This window comes from Labrus bergylta, chromosome 1 (assembly GCF_963930695.1).
Source record: "Labrus bergylta chromosome 1, fLabBer1.1, whole genome shotgun sequence".
NCBI classification, from domain to species: domain Eukaryota; kingdom Metazoa; phylum Chordata; class Actinopteri; order Labriformes; family Labridae; genus Labrus; species Labrus bergylta.
This window is the reverse complement of record NC_089195.1, coordinates 22,674,500-22,688,405: the sequence shown is the minus strand read 5'-3', so window position 1 is coordinate 22,688,405 and position 13,906 is coordinate 22,674,500. Positions and strand designations below refer to the sequence as shown.

Below are 13,906 nucleotides of genomic sequence, written 5' to 3'. Positions count from 1 at the left end.
AGGGGGCGAGCAGGAATCCACTCTGGGCGTGCGAGTCAGTCCAAAAGCAATTTGACAGCTCAGTCTGAAGTCCAGAGTGGAGCAGGAGAGTCTCTGAGCCAAAGTCGAGCAAGATGTGTTTCTCCCCTCTACTGAGTCATCTGACTTTGCCTGTTATTGTTCTCTTTCCTGCATGCCTGTCATAGCTGCTGTCCAACCATGCAGAGGGGCAGAGACATTCACTGCATATCATTGCATCAGTGCTGTTGTATTCTGTCCGTGTGTGTGTGTCATGATGTGTGCTTGTTTCCTTTTTCTGCATCCTCAGGTCCTCTGTGATTATCTCTCCTCCTGAGGTTGTGGTTGCACTCAGTAAAAAGTCAGGAATGTCCTCCTTCTCCTGCCTATGACATGGTTTAACCCACGTACGACCCGGTCACCATGATGGCCTCCATGGTTGCCAATGGAAACCAGGATGGGCAGTCTCTGGTTCTGAAAGGGGTGGATCCAGAGACCTGCATGATAGTGTTCAAGAACCACTGGGCTCAGGTAAGTGCCAGCGCCAAAGCTAAAGCTCTGCAGCTGAAATAATACTTTGACATTTCATTTTCAACCAAATATGGTTTGAATCAACCACACCTCTCTCTCTCTTTCCTTGTGTTTACTGTCTGTATCTTCCCTGTCACCCATCAAATAAATTCAAAAACCTGCACCCACAAAAAAACGTTGCTGCTTTTCAATGACACCTTTGTAGAGAGTTGCAGCACGTTACTTTACCTAACCCAACAAATTGTCTTTTTTTTTATATATCTCTCTGTATTTGAATTGTAAGTAAAAACATGTGTGTGTTAATTAATTAACTTGAGGTGATAATAATGAGATTATTTCTAAACCCAGGACAGTTCAAATGTTGCTGCATGCAGCCTTTATGCTAAACTAAGCTAATTACCCCTATAGTGCTTAAAGGGATACTTCACCCGTTGAAACATGAATCTGTATTGACATTGGGTCATATATGTAGTAGAAATGTGAAATAAATTGTGAAGTTGGTGCCTTCTTGGCCGGCAAAAGGCAGAAAGTGTCTTTTTGGCTCGTGGATGAAAGACACCCAATCCCAGAATGCACAGCACTGCAGGCCACTCCCACTAAGGTCCTCTAGTTCAGAATCAGAAATACTTTATTAATCCCAGAGGGAAATTCAATTGTTACAGTTTCTCGAAAATATACAATATAGCAGTAGAAATATAGTAATAAAAACATTCACAGACTTATTTACTTCAACACATAAAGCCATTTCCTCAACAGATTCCGAGCTCGAAGCTCCTTTTCAGATTTGGAAATACAAAGATTTCCCATCTTACGGGAAAATGAGGGCGGGATGCACGACCATTCAAAAATACTACCAGGTTTCTAATGATACAAAGCTTAATGCAAATGGGTGAAGTATCCCTTTAAGCTGCATGTACAGACATCAGAGAAGTTTTGATCTTTTGACTTGACCTTATTAGATAGTTTCTAAAGCTTTCAAGAATTATTCCTCTTATATATTTTTTGCTATCGCCATGCCTCAGGTAAACTTTAAAATAGTTGTGTATTACCTTTTAGTAAGTATTTCTTGAAACAGTCCTTGAAACCTCTGACCTTTTGGGTGTTTTTAATGTAACTAATTTCAGCCTCTTGAAGAGCTAGGACTCTTTAATATTTTACAGGAAAGGAGAAAAATACTAGAGAAACCTCAGTATATTCACTTCATTGATTTGTCCCAGTTTTTGGCCTCTTCACTCCCTATAAAGTATCATCTGACTCCAGTTGGGGTAACAAACACAAAGAGGTCCAAAGTTTTTCTTCTTTAGACACCACTTTACCTTCACTTTGTCCTCATTGGCAGTAATCCTGACAGGCAAACTCCAGTGCTATAAGAACTCTACTGCAGCACAGTTAGGGCCAGTGGAGTCTTGGCAGTACGCTGCAGACTGTCTCAGAGTCTTGGCTCTGTGCAGCAGCATGTGTCCCTGTTCACCCCTGTGGGTCCTGGCAGCCTATGAGGGCTAAGTCCTCCCACGCTGAGATCAACAAACCCTACACACACTGTCAGATGTATGACACTGGCCAGACACTGAGGGGATAGAAGAGTGTGTCTACAACCCAATGTCAGCCACTTTTATGACTGAATTAGAGGCTGTCAATGGGGGTCAGTGTGGAGCTCTGTGCTGCTAACGGCTAAATGAACTGAATTCCTGTGTTGTTATTAAGTTTGCCACCTGATAAACTCGTAATGATAAGTTGTTTTATAAGGTTGGAAGTTGTGTGATGTAATGCAGATATGTAGACTTAACTGAAAACCTTTATTTCTGTAATTTGTGGTTTCATTAAAAAACATGAATACAGCCCTGTTTGGTAAAGGCCATCCTTTAAACCATATTGCACAAATTCAAATTGTCTTTCACGTATTGTTTTGGATCTGAGGTTTTAGTTGGTCTAAATGAAGGGGATCTGCTTCAGTTTTTTTTTTTTTTTATCTTTTATATAACTCATCTTATGCAATAAACTCAATCTAACCATTTTGCTGCTCTTGTCTACTTGATCTACCTTGATTTCCTTTAAGAAGTTGATATGATAGAAAATGCCAGAGACTGACTCGTCCCTCCTACTTCAACAAAAAAAAATGAACTCCCTGTTCCACATTAAGCTTGTTTTGCTTTAGGCAAACAGGCAGCATGATTGCACTCCTGCAGAGTCATATTTTCATGCTCAGTTAATCTGCAGCTCAATACCAGGGCTCTTGACTTAAGTTTTCGGTTCGGAAAAACTTGTAATCTGAGCGACTGTGTTGTTGTAACTAATATCAGCCTTGTCCCTGTGTAAGAACCACTGCCGACAGTGTCATTGTCAGATTGCGTTTGTGTTCATTTGCTGTGTGTTGTCTGCTGCTCTCCAGCCTCACAGAGCTCATTGTGTTTGTAGTGACACGCAAGATGATCTGTTTGTTGCTGCTACTGCCAACAATCTTGAACCATAGTCACAGTTTGTTCCTTGTCACTGAAATACTGCAGAGACACTGAGTCATTCCATTCATCGCAAATACCATCGTTTCAGGAATGTGTTTCTGTAAAGAGTTTATGTGGAAACACTCCGAACCAGCGTACATGCAAGAACATCTTCAGAAATACATTTCATTCTAGTTTGTAACTTTTTAAAAGAAATAAATAACTCTTTCCCATCACTCAGGTGAAGTTTAGTTACATTTCCTTTTTAACCTCCTATCTAAAAGTTTTAAACAATTTTTTGTGCGTTTATTCTTTCGAGTATAATCTCAGAATATTAATGAGCGAATCTTTGTGCAAAGTTACAATTTGCAGTTCAGAGCACTTTCTGAATCTGACAAAGCATATGCTTATAAGTATTAATAATGCACAAGGAAAGCTTATGCTTAACAAGCTTTTCAAAAACTCATGCAGATTTATCACAAGTCCCTGCTGTCAGCAAATTTAGCATTGATGTAATGTTACAACTACTTCACAAAAAGTTTGAGCACCAAATTAATTGAATTCGACAGAGCCCCTGAAGTCCAAAAAAGTAAGATAAAAAAATATATTGTGGGCACAAGATAACATGTTGTGCACAGTCAGTAGTATTCCTTGAGATATTGAAGTCCCTTTTTGTGTTTTTTGAAATGCTAAAATTTGAATGTTAATGGAATTCAAATTTCAAGGGTGAGTTGAATACATGCTATACAGTGGTACTGTCATATTTCTCATACATAATCAGAAATAACGATGTAGTGGGTGTTTGTTTTTTGTTTTTTTCAAACTCTGTTTACTCAAGGATGTCTAACAGACTTACAAACACCTGAAACCTGCCCAGATAAACATCACTCTGATCTGTCAGTACCTTACTTCTGTCAAATCAAGTCAGACATTCAAGTGACCTGTCAGCACAGTCGATCTTTTACATAAACTACAATAAAAAAACTCCTGATTACTTTCAGCATCTTAGCAAACGATGCACTATTACTCTCAGTCGTCCCAGTTTAACAAACCTCTGACTCCTCTGTAAGACAAAACCTGACCCCTTCCTGTCAGTATTGTGATGTTCATGGAGCCTGGACTGGCCTGATCCCTGATCCTCAGGCCAGGCTAGGCCTCGGCGGGCTCAGAGACAGATTACAAACTTGTGTTCTCTTGTTTCCATCGGCCATGCCCAGGCCTCTTGTTTGAAGCAGGTTATTGTCATGGCAGCAGGGGCAGGCTGGGGACACTGGCTCCTTTATTGCGAATCTGGTTTCTACACAGAGGACACACAAGGGAGGGACGAGATACACAAAGGACTGTTTCTCTCTGTGCTATCAAACTGAGTGTATTTGTGCTGAGCTATTGGTCTATTCAAACCACATTATCCTAGCTTTATAAAGATGAGTATCAATTTACCTGCAGTGTGTCATTTTTGATTAAAAATTCTTGACAATACAAAATGAGATTTAAAAAAAAAACTTCCATAATGGAGAAACTCTGACTTGTACTCAGGTGTTCATAGCATAGCACGGTATACTACAGTATAATATACATTATGTGAGTGTTAAAGCTTAAGCTTCTCTCTGTCAGCAGAAAAAGAAACTCATTTAATGGTCTTTGCACTTTTTAAATCCTAGCAATCAATACGCTCTGCTGGGATTTAGTTGATTGAGTTTTTCGTCAATCTTTGGGTTCAGGTGGTCTTCTCTCTGGTCCACCTGAAAAAAAGAACAAACTGAGTAAATGCTGTAAATGAGACAGGTTGTCATTACCATCAGAAATGTACCAACACAACAGATATGACCAACTGGTTTAATCTTTGTACATTTCTTTACCCTTTACTGCCAAAGTTTACAAGTATCAATAGCTTTCTAACATAATTCTTTGAATTATTGTTCCAATGATTTAAAATATTTTAAAAATATCTTCATAATATCTTATATCTTTGTTGTTTAAGTCTTTCGTAGGGATATGTCTCTTTTGTATATCTAGTATGATAGGGTAGGGATATGTCTCTTTTGCATATCTAGTATGATAGGGTAGGGATATGTCTCTTTTGTATATCTTGATGTTGTTATAATGAGTCACAGTAGTCAAAAAATAAATCTTTTTCAGTTTGTTATGTTAGCTGTAGTACTTGGATGAAAACCTAATGATGCGTAGTAATGATATGTTCAGTTTCAATATTTTTTTCTCTTGTGCCTTGCTGTAGGTGGTGAAGATCCTAGAAAAACATGACCCCCTGCGCAGCAGCTCCAGCCTGTCCTCCCTCAGTGCCGGCTCAAGCAGTGGCGCTCGTTTCGGCACCATCCCCGGGGACGAGGCAAGCGCGGTGCAGAACTATGTGGAGCATATGCTGTTCCTGTTGATAGAGGAGGAGAGCGGGCAGGCTGGTGCAATGGGCCCCATCCTGGAGTTTGTGGTGATGGAGAACGTGATGGAGCGTCTCTTTGTGTGGAGTCTGCGCAGGGAGTTCACGGATGACATGAAGCTGGAGCAGCTGAAGATGTATGAGATGCTGGTGGGGCAGGCACACCAGCCTCTGCTGCATCACAAGCCCATCCTGCGGCCGCTCATGATGCTGCTGTCGTCCTGCTCGGGCACCGCGGCACCGCAGGTCGAAGCCGAGCTGGTGCTGCTGCTAAACCAGCTGTGCTGTGTTTTGGCAAAAGACACGTCGGTTCTGGAGTTGTTTTTCCACACCAGTGAGGATCAGGGAGCGACAAACTTCCTCATCTTCTCCCTTCTTATCCCCTTCATCCACAGGGAGGGTACAGTGGGCCAGCAGGCCAGAGACGCTCTGCTGCTCATCATGTCGCTCTCCGCTGAGAATGAGAGAGTGGCCAAACACATTGCAGAGAACACATTTTTCTGTCCGGTCAGTACAAATGAGGACATTTCCTTTCCCTTTTCTTCTATTGCTTTTATTTACTTGTTGGTAGAGTTATTCGAATACCAGTTTTGAAGACCACATGGGCGATTAATACTGCTTAAAATGCACTATTGGCAGTTGGAGAGTATGCCAGTCAAAAAATAATCCAATATCATGACAAATTAGCCCTTAAAAAATGAACTAGTTTAAGGTAAATTTGTTGCGTGTCCACAAGAAACAAACAACATTGTGATGCTATCGGAGGGTGTCACTTTAGTTAAAGCTAGCAAAATGGGAGCAATAGTGTTTAGCTACCAATTTTAGTTTTAGAATATTTATCATACTAGTATCCACACTATTTGAGGCCTGGTACTTAAGTCTAGGAATCTAAATTGGTATATGGAAGTAAAAAAAAGGGTATCAAAACATTGGTGTATCTGTATCTCCTCGGACTCCTTCCTTGAGAGGACTCTTTGACTCCACCTTTGTGTTGAAGGACCCGTGCATTCTCTGGGCATCATAATCAGCCTTGCCTATGCAGATAAAATCAGGACGCCACCCGAAGAAAAACATCTCTGGCATGAAATGTCTGGCATTCATAAGATTATTGCACAGTAGCAAGCTAATCCTTTGCAAATAACGTCATTTTGCTGCTGATGCAGACATTGCATGAGAAATAGCTTTTGATGGGATGCCAGGTTAACAACTAGAGTCTGAATTTAATTGGTTCCACTGGCAGACTACAAGGATAATCCTGTAGAGGATTTATAGTGCACATCAATGCAACACTAGTGATGCTCTCTTATTAAAGCTAAATTAGATGGCAGTTCTGTAGTCTATTGTTTGAAATCATACCTTCCAGATAAATTCTATTATCGCTGGCTATTTATTTTGAGAAAATTCTTTTGACATGAATGCAGTAATGAGTGATGCCATTACCATCACATGATGATTATAGCGGGTAAGATAGAGGCAATAAAACTCTGCTTTGCTGCTCAAATATTTATAGAGCTGACCTGCATGAGGCATAAATCCATATGTTTGCTTTCTTGCCATGGAGGGAAGAACATGCAGGCTGATATGTATGCAGCCAGTCAGCTGTGCATCTACATATATTTATTTTTTTAAGTGTGGAAAAGAAAAAAATGATTTACAAAAGTATTTGGCATGTACCAAGCAGTAAAACACTAATCTGTGGTGTGAAGATGGAGGTAAAGCTGACTGCTGAGAAACTACTGTGGTACATGTATCATTTATGCTTTAGGCTACACTGCCTCATTAATGTTTAATGGAGCCCATAAAATTCTCTCTGTAGTCACTTGATGTCAGATTATTTTTCATTCATCTGTATGGATCTCATGAAACCTTGTTTTCAGCACAGTTTGTTTTTTTACTGTTCGGTCAAAACATCTTTATCATCATGTTTATCATGTCATAGTTTTATTATTGGTCAGTAGCTCAGTAGCATTAAACTGGTTTTCTAGTTTAATATTTAATACTAAAAAAACTAATGTCCACATCTTTTCCACACCCATCTGACTGGATAAACAGAAGCTCTGTAGTTATTTGTAAATATACAGTATAAGATAGGGAATTTTATAACAAGAAGAGGAGTCTGCAGCCATGCTAGCTGTTTGTGTGAGTGTACTGCAACGGCAGTGCTTTGAACCAAATCGACCGTATACACAATCTATTGTCAGCATGCTAGGATGTTGACATTGCTTACATGCTAATGTTGAGCAGGTTTAATTTTATTAATTTTCATTCTCTTAGTTTAGCATGTTAGCATGCAAAATGTACGTAGTTAGCACTTTATCACAAAAATGCCCCAAGGGCTGATGGGAATGTCATTGGTTTTGTTGATTTTAGTCAAAAAGTAGTCAAAACATGACTGTATGTATGTTTTATTGTAGCAAACTTCATGGAGAACTATAGTTGTCAAGATATTTCACTTTGCTGGTCTTTCATGTATCTGTTGGGATATCTATGTCACCAACATCTTTTATTGAATTTATTGAATAGGGACAGTGCACATTAGTCAAAATATCAGCTTTACACATCTATATAAATATGCAGTAATTACCACAAAAAATAAATGTTATCCATAATCCTAAAGCAGGTATTTAGGACTACATTATGATCCCGTTACATGATCCCAACTATCTGTCCTCAAGTCAAGTATCTAAAATTCTGTAACATCTTGTACAGTTAGAACTTTTTTTTGTTACTTCAGTTCTTTGATGTTTCTGCAGCAGCTTAACAGATTTTTTAAAACAGCACTGAAACACATCTTTGTCATAAGATTAGCAAATTGTTGGTGATGACTTAATTTGGTGTTGACACACCTTTCTCTTTCCAGGTGCTGGCCACAGGGCTGAGTGGCCTGTACTCATCTCTGCCCACAAAGCTGGAGGTTCCCAATGAGGAGTGGCACTGCCTGCACAGAGAGGACTGGCTCCAGATGCCGTCCCTCGTCCAGTTTCTCAACTCGCTGGAATTCTGCAATGCTGTTATTCAGGTGCAATAGTGTCACACAGGGCTGCACTCGCATGGCTCTGTCACATGAAAAATGTATTCACACATGGTTAATTGCTTCAACCTTCTGCTCCGCTGCACTCTTGGTTGACATTTGCCTTTATATTGACTGTTCCCAGGTGGCCCATCCTGATATCAGAGACCAGCTAGTGGGCTACATCTACAACGGGTTCCTTGTGCCTGTTCTAGCACCAGCTCTTCACAAGGTTGGTAATAATTTGCCTTTCTTTTTTACCTCCATGTAATACCACAAATGAATAAGTGTACAGTGTATTCCTGTTGGAAATTAAGTGTTGGCTCTCTTATGCTGTGTTACTTAATTTATTGTTTTGTATGGAACCGTCTCTTATGGTATCTAGTCACAAACAATCCTATATATTGTAAAATATATAATAAAAATATCACAATAAAATCAAAATATCCATATGTACTTCTATAAGTCACATACTTCTCCTGAATGATGTTTTTTATCTTTGTACATTCAACCCATCCGACTGTCTTTCTTATTTTCTAGCTGACCCTTGAAGAGGTGATGACCACCACAGCATACTTGGAGCTCTTCCTGAGAAGTGTATCTGAGCCGGCTCTGCTGCAAACCTTTCTCTCCTTCATCCTCCTCCACCAACATGAAAACGTGCACATTTTAGATACGCTAGTCAGCCGAATCAACACCCCCTTCCAGGTACCGCATGAACCCAGAAAACTTGCTCACACTTGTTTTGTTATGTCATAAAAACAAACACACACATTGCACTCAAAGACAGCATGACTCATGTTTAATAAAATACCCAGAGGCACCGACACTCACAGTGAAACTTTAAATGTCAGCATCAAGGCTGGTAGATTGTTGCCATGGTGATCCTAAGTCGCAGCTACATATCCTGTTAGCAAAGCAACTGATACCTGTGTCTAAAATAGTCCTATATGTAAGAACACCTCATGTGTTCTTTACATTTCATGTGACTGTAAATGGCTCAGGGAGGACTCTCCAGTGTTTGCTTACAGTCAGCTCTGACACACCTGCAACAAGAACCTTGTTTGCTTTTTAAATGTTTTACCTCAAGGCAAACTAAACATTGACTAACATGCAAATATTTTACATTTCAGCCTTTGTTATTTTCCAGTTTGCTTTAACCTGTTAGTGTTGAATTCCTTTTTTAAAAATTGGCAGCTCCAAGTGAGTCAATTTCTGTCTGTTGAGCTTAATAAACAAATGTTAGCATGCTAGCATGCTTGACAAAGTTGCCGAAGAAAGTAAACGTTTCACTTCCCAGTAGGCTATGTTAGTGTACTGGTGTGTTAGCTTCGACAAACCTGCAGCTAAGTAAAAGATAGGAAAGCTGTTTGCTTTTCAAAATTGACCTGGAGTTATTAGCTAACATGTAAATATTCCACATCTCAGCCTTGTTATTGTCTGGTTTGCTTGGCAGGCAGTAGATAGCCATGGACTTCATGCCTAATAATTTAAGATTATTAAAGTTTTGGTACCTTGACTGAAGACAAAAAAAGTGTTATGTATAATTCCAAAATATACATCAATATCTCTGTTTTGCATTATTTACATAATTTACACAGACATGTTTAAACATTAGCAGCATGGCAATGCAGGTAGAAATGTCTCTCAAATCATCGACTGCAGATCCACTTTGGTTTACAATGTATTTTAGCAACAATCATATTCCTAAAATCAGATCGACTTTGGTGACCACCATGACTTTTCCTACAGCTAAAATACACATAAAATACCCATTAGCATCAGCTAGTTTGTGTTAACTGCTGATTAGCTAATGATAGCATGCCAATATGCTGAACTAAGAAGGTTAATATGGTAAACATTGTACCCACATTATAAGATTAAAAATAGTTTGTTAGCTAGCTTGTTGTTTCTGTGCATGCATGTAAATTGATTATATTATTTCATCAAAGTTAAACATTGTGTTGTTAAAATGTGTCATTGGTTTGATAATCAGTCAGATTTGGTGCTTAGGTTTCTTTTGATTGAGTAACTGTACAGTACTGTTGTCATGCGTTTCCTTATGTCTTTCTATTCATCTCTCTAGCTGGGCACTGTGTCTCTGGCCCTTTTCCGCACTCTCATCAGCTTATACTGTGAAGATGTGATGCTGCAGCTTGTTTTAAGGTGAGTACCACACACAGACTTGTCACAGTTATGGGATGTGTTCGATTTCTGCCACATCTAAGTGGTTAACAACATGAAGAGCTTTTACTCTTTATCTCCCACTGTAGAGACAGGTATAAACCTGCCTGGCTCCCCTTCCTCCTAAACCCACCCGGTGGTTTTTCTAAAAGGATCTGTTCCAATCTGCTTCCCCAGGTACCTGATCCCCTGTAATCACATGATGTTGAGTCAGAGACGTGTGGTGAAGGAGCGAGACTGCTACTCTGTGTCTGCAGCCAGGATCCTGGCATTAACGCCGTCCTGCTGCTCGCCCGATCACAGCCCCCCACCCCTAAGACAGCTGGACTCAATCCTCTTTTCCAAGGGCGCAGAGACTCCCAACACCACCAGCACCACAGGTAAGCTAGAGAAGACATTAAAGGGACATTAAGTCTATTTTCCCACAGTTTGGATCTTATTTTTATAGTTTTTGAACTGAACCCACTGTATTTGAAATGACCCAGATCTAGAAACAGGTACACATTACTGTAGTCAAAACATGGAAACACAAAGACTCAGAGGATCATACATTTTGTGAAGAAGCCAACAGTTTAGCCTAATCATCTTAACTCCAAACAGAAAATGCACACCAAAAATACTGCTGATGCTCCCTTATTCCACGTTTATACTGTGTGTAATACTACTGCAGGAAGCTGAAATGTAAACTATGACAAATAACGTCAATATGATCTCTGTTTTTTGCCTTTTTTCCTCTCTTCTTTTAAATTTTTAAGATGATTTTTGTTGACTTTTTGTGCCTTTTTATTAGAGAGACAGGACAGTGTATAGAGACATAAATCAGGGAGAGAGAGTGGGGAATGACGTGCGGCAAAGGAGCAACAGGTCGGATACAAACCCGGGATTCTCATAAGCATAAGCAACAATGTCTTTATTTAATGAACCATGTCTGACTGTTCTCACAGCTGGACATGACAACAGAAACTACACATTTTGGTTAAAATTATCATTAAATTAGTTCATGATGCAGCTATATGGAGAACAGCAAATGGTTATCCTGACCAAAACGGAAAAAAAGCAAAGTAATGCAGTGAGTAAGATACATTCCATTAAAGCCCTCATGTATACTGAGCCGTTCCTAACAGCTGCAGAGAGAGAGGAAAAAAAGAGAGGGACGCTCTGAGATTTGATTAATACTCTTTGTGACTTAAATAATAGTAATGGGCAAATAGACAGAACTGCACAACAAACAAAAAAAATAACATGATCTGTTCAAAACGTTTGATTATTAAACAATGCAAGGTGTTAGTCTGCCTTTTTCAGAGTGAGGAACATATTGCAGGGATGACAATGAATATTTGATCAGATTTTGGAATCTTCTGCTGTTTCGCTGTATTACATCACTTCACCCCTGTAGTTTCATGTCACACTCATTATTCCTGTTCTGTTGGAGCACTGCACTGAGGTTAATGCACACTTCCTTTTTTTAACACTTTTTTTTTTTCTCCCAGAGGAGAAGGAGATCTTCTTGGAGGAGGACGACGGCTCAGGTAACTCCTGCACAATCGGCTCAGAAATCTACCTGGATGTCAGCTACCTTCATTACCTCTACGACGCCCGTTTGAGCATCAGCAGCTGCATACGAGCCTGTCATGTGTGGTCGGCCCCGTATGATGGCGAGGATCCACCTCCTGAGAAATACCAGCCAGGTGTTCTGGAGGAGCCAGGGCTGAAGAGTCGACAAACCCAGATGGCTCTCAAGAGGGTTCCACAGCCAGTAGCGCCGCGCCCTCGACCCTGCCCGCCGCCTAACACAGAGTCGGCCTCCGTCGGTCAGCTGGAACTAGAGTGGGATGATAGTTACGATGCTGGCCCGATGCAGATCTCGGAGGCTCCAGAGGAAACTAAACCTCGATTACAGTCTCCTGCTGATCCCCCAGTGCACATTCAGGAGATGAGGAAAACAGCCATCATGTTTGTGAAAGGCTCCTACATAGAGGAAAATGAGTTCCAGGACGACGTCATGGTGTATGATCTTGTGGCCAAGAAAGACACTAGAGATGTCGAGCGTGTTAGGCTCAACTCAAGTGGGTCTAAAAAAGAAGAAACCCTACAAAACTCAGCAGAAGTTCCCTTAAAAAATGGGCTCAGTTTGACCCTCCAAACCTCTCCGACAGCTGGTAACAAAAGCACCTCAGACTCAAAAGCCATAAATCAGACGGATTGTAATTCCAACCTCAAAAACGCTGCTTCTCCTGAGGGGGCTGATGATCTTTTGGCCCAGTATGAGGAGCTCATTCGTACTTTAGACTCTAAAGCAGCTGGAAGACAAGTCAAAACAGATGGAGAGATGAAGAAGCCCCTCTCACCAGCATTAGAGGATGAGGATGAGGAAGACATGGACTTCACCTTCTTGTCTGTTGAGACACCAGAGAAACTTCATTCACCTTTCAGCACCAAGTTTTCCAGCGGCAGTGCAGGAAGAAGCCATTCAGTGCCTTTCACTGGTGAGTTAAGGGAGACCTTTGTGCTCTTCAGCAGCCTCAGACTTGAACAAAAAATTACTTTTGGACAGCAGATTGCTTATGATTGTTTCCTCTGCAGGTCCATTTGTCAGTGTGTTGTTGTCTCGTATGGAAAACATGTTGTCCAACTCACTCCATGTCAACCTGTTGTTGACGGGCATCCTGGCCCAGTTAGCGGCTTATCCTCAGCCTCTGCTGCGCTCGTTCCTCCTCAACACCAACCTGGTCTTTCAGCCGACTGTTCGCTCTCTTTACCAGGTAACATTGACATTAATGTGTGTGTATCAATGTTTGCCTTTTAATTAATTTAATGTTCTTATTGTGAGGCTAAATCAGAAGACTTGTTTCTGAGCAAAACACAGACACCCTTCTTTTTTTAGTTTTATTTTTGTCTTCAAGACAGAAGAGATCCTCGATTAATACAGTCAGGATCCAGATGTTAAGGTTGTTCTCATTATTTTTACCTAATTCCATCATAAATGTTGAGTCTAATCCTAGTTTTTATTTCTATGTTTCTGTTCAGGTGTTAGCCACCGTAAAGTACCAGATAGAAGAGCTGGCTGCTTCCAGAAAAGATTTAAGCCAGTCGATAACTGCAGCTCAGCACTGGCTGCTGGCCAGGGAGACTTCTCTCATAGAAGCAGGTAAGATTTTTATTACTTTTTTTTTTTAATCTTGGAGGGTTGTAACATGTTGTTTTGTAAAGTAAAGCCAATGCAGAAGTGTCTTAATACTACATTTTTTATAATGGCCAGCAGGGGGCAACTCCACTGCTCTATTTTACAGAAGTCAATCAGAAGATGACCCCACTTCATCTTCACTTAAGGTTTATTTATTACCTCAGTTT

At 40.4% G+C, this 13,906-nt stretch overlaps 1 protein-coding gene across 2 annotated transcripts in view; it reads left to right on the top strand.

The window, feature by feature from the left end:
• fhip1aa (FHF complex subunit HOOK interacting protein 1Aa) overlaps positions 1–13,906 on the top strand; it is a 32,077-nt gene that overhangs the window by 14,659 nt on the left and 3,512 nt on the right. For both annotated transcript variants that reach the window (XM_020628905.3, XM_020628904.3), the window contains exons 3-12: positions 308–528; positions 5,203–5,868; positions 8,222–8,380; positions 8,517–8,603; positions 8,912–9,079; positions 10,458–10,537; positions 10,733–10,935; positions 12,046–13,041; positions 13,139–13,317; positions 13,583–13,703. In XM_020628905.3, the coding sequence (XP_020484561.1) occupies positions 421–528; positions 5,203–5,868; positions 8,222–8,380; positions 8,517–8,603; positions 8,912–9,079; positions 10,458–10,537; positions 10,733–10,935; positions 12,046–13,041; positions 13,139–13,317; positions 13,583–13,703 (2,767 nt within the window). In that variant the 5' untranslated portion in view covers positions 308–420. The remainder of the gene's footprint in view (positions 1–307; positions 529–5,202; positions 5,869–8,221; positions 8,381–8,516; positions 8,604–8,911; positions 9,080–10,457; positions 10,538–10,732; positions 10,936–12,045; positions 13,042–13,138; positions 13,318–13,582; positions 13,704–13,906) is intronic.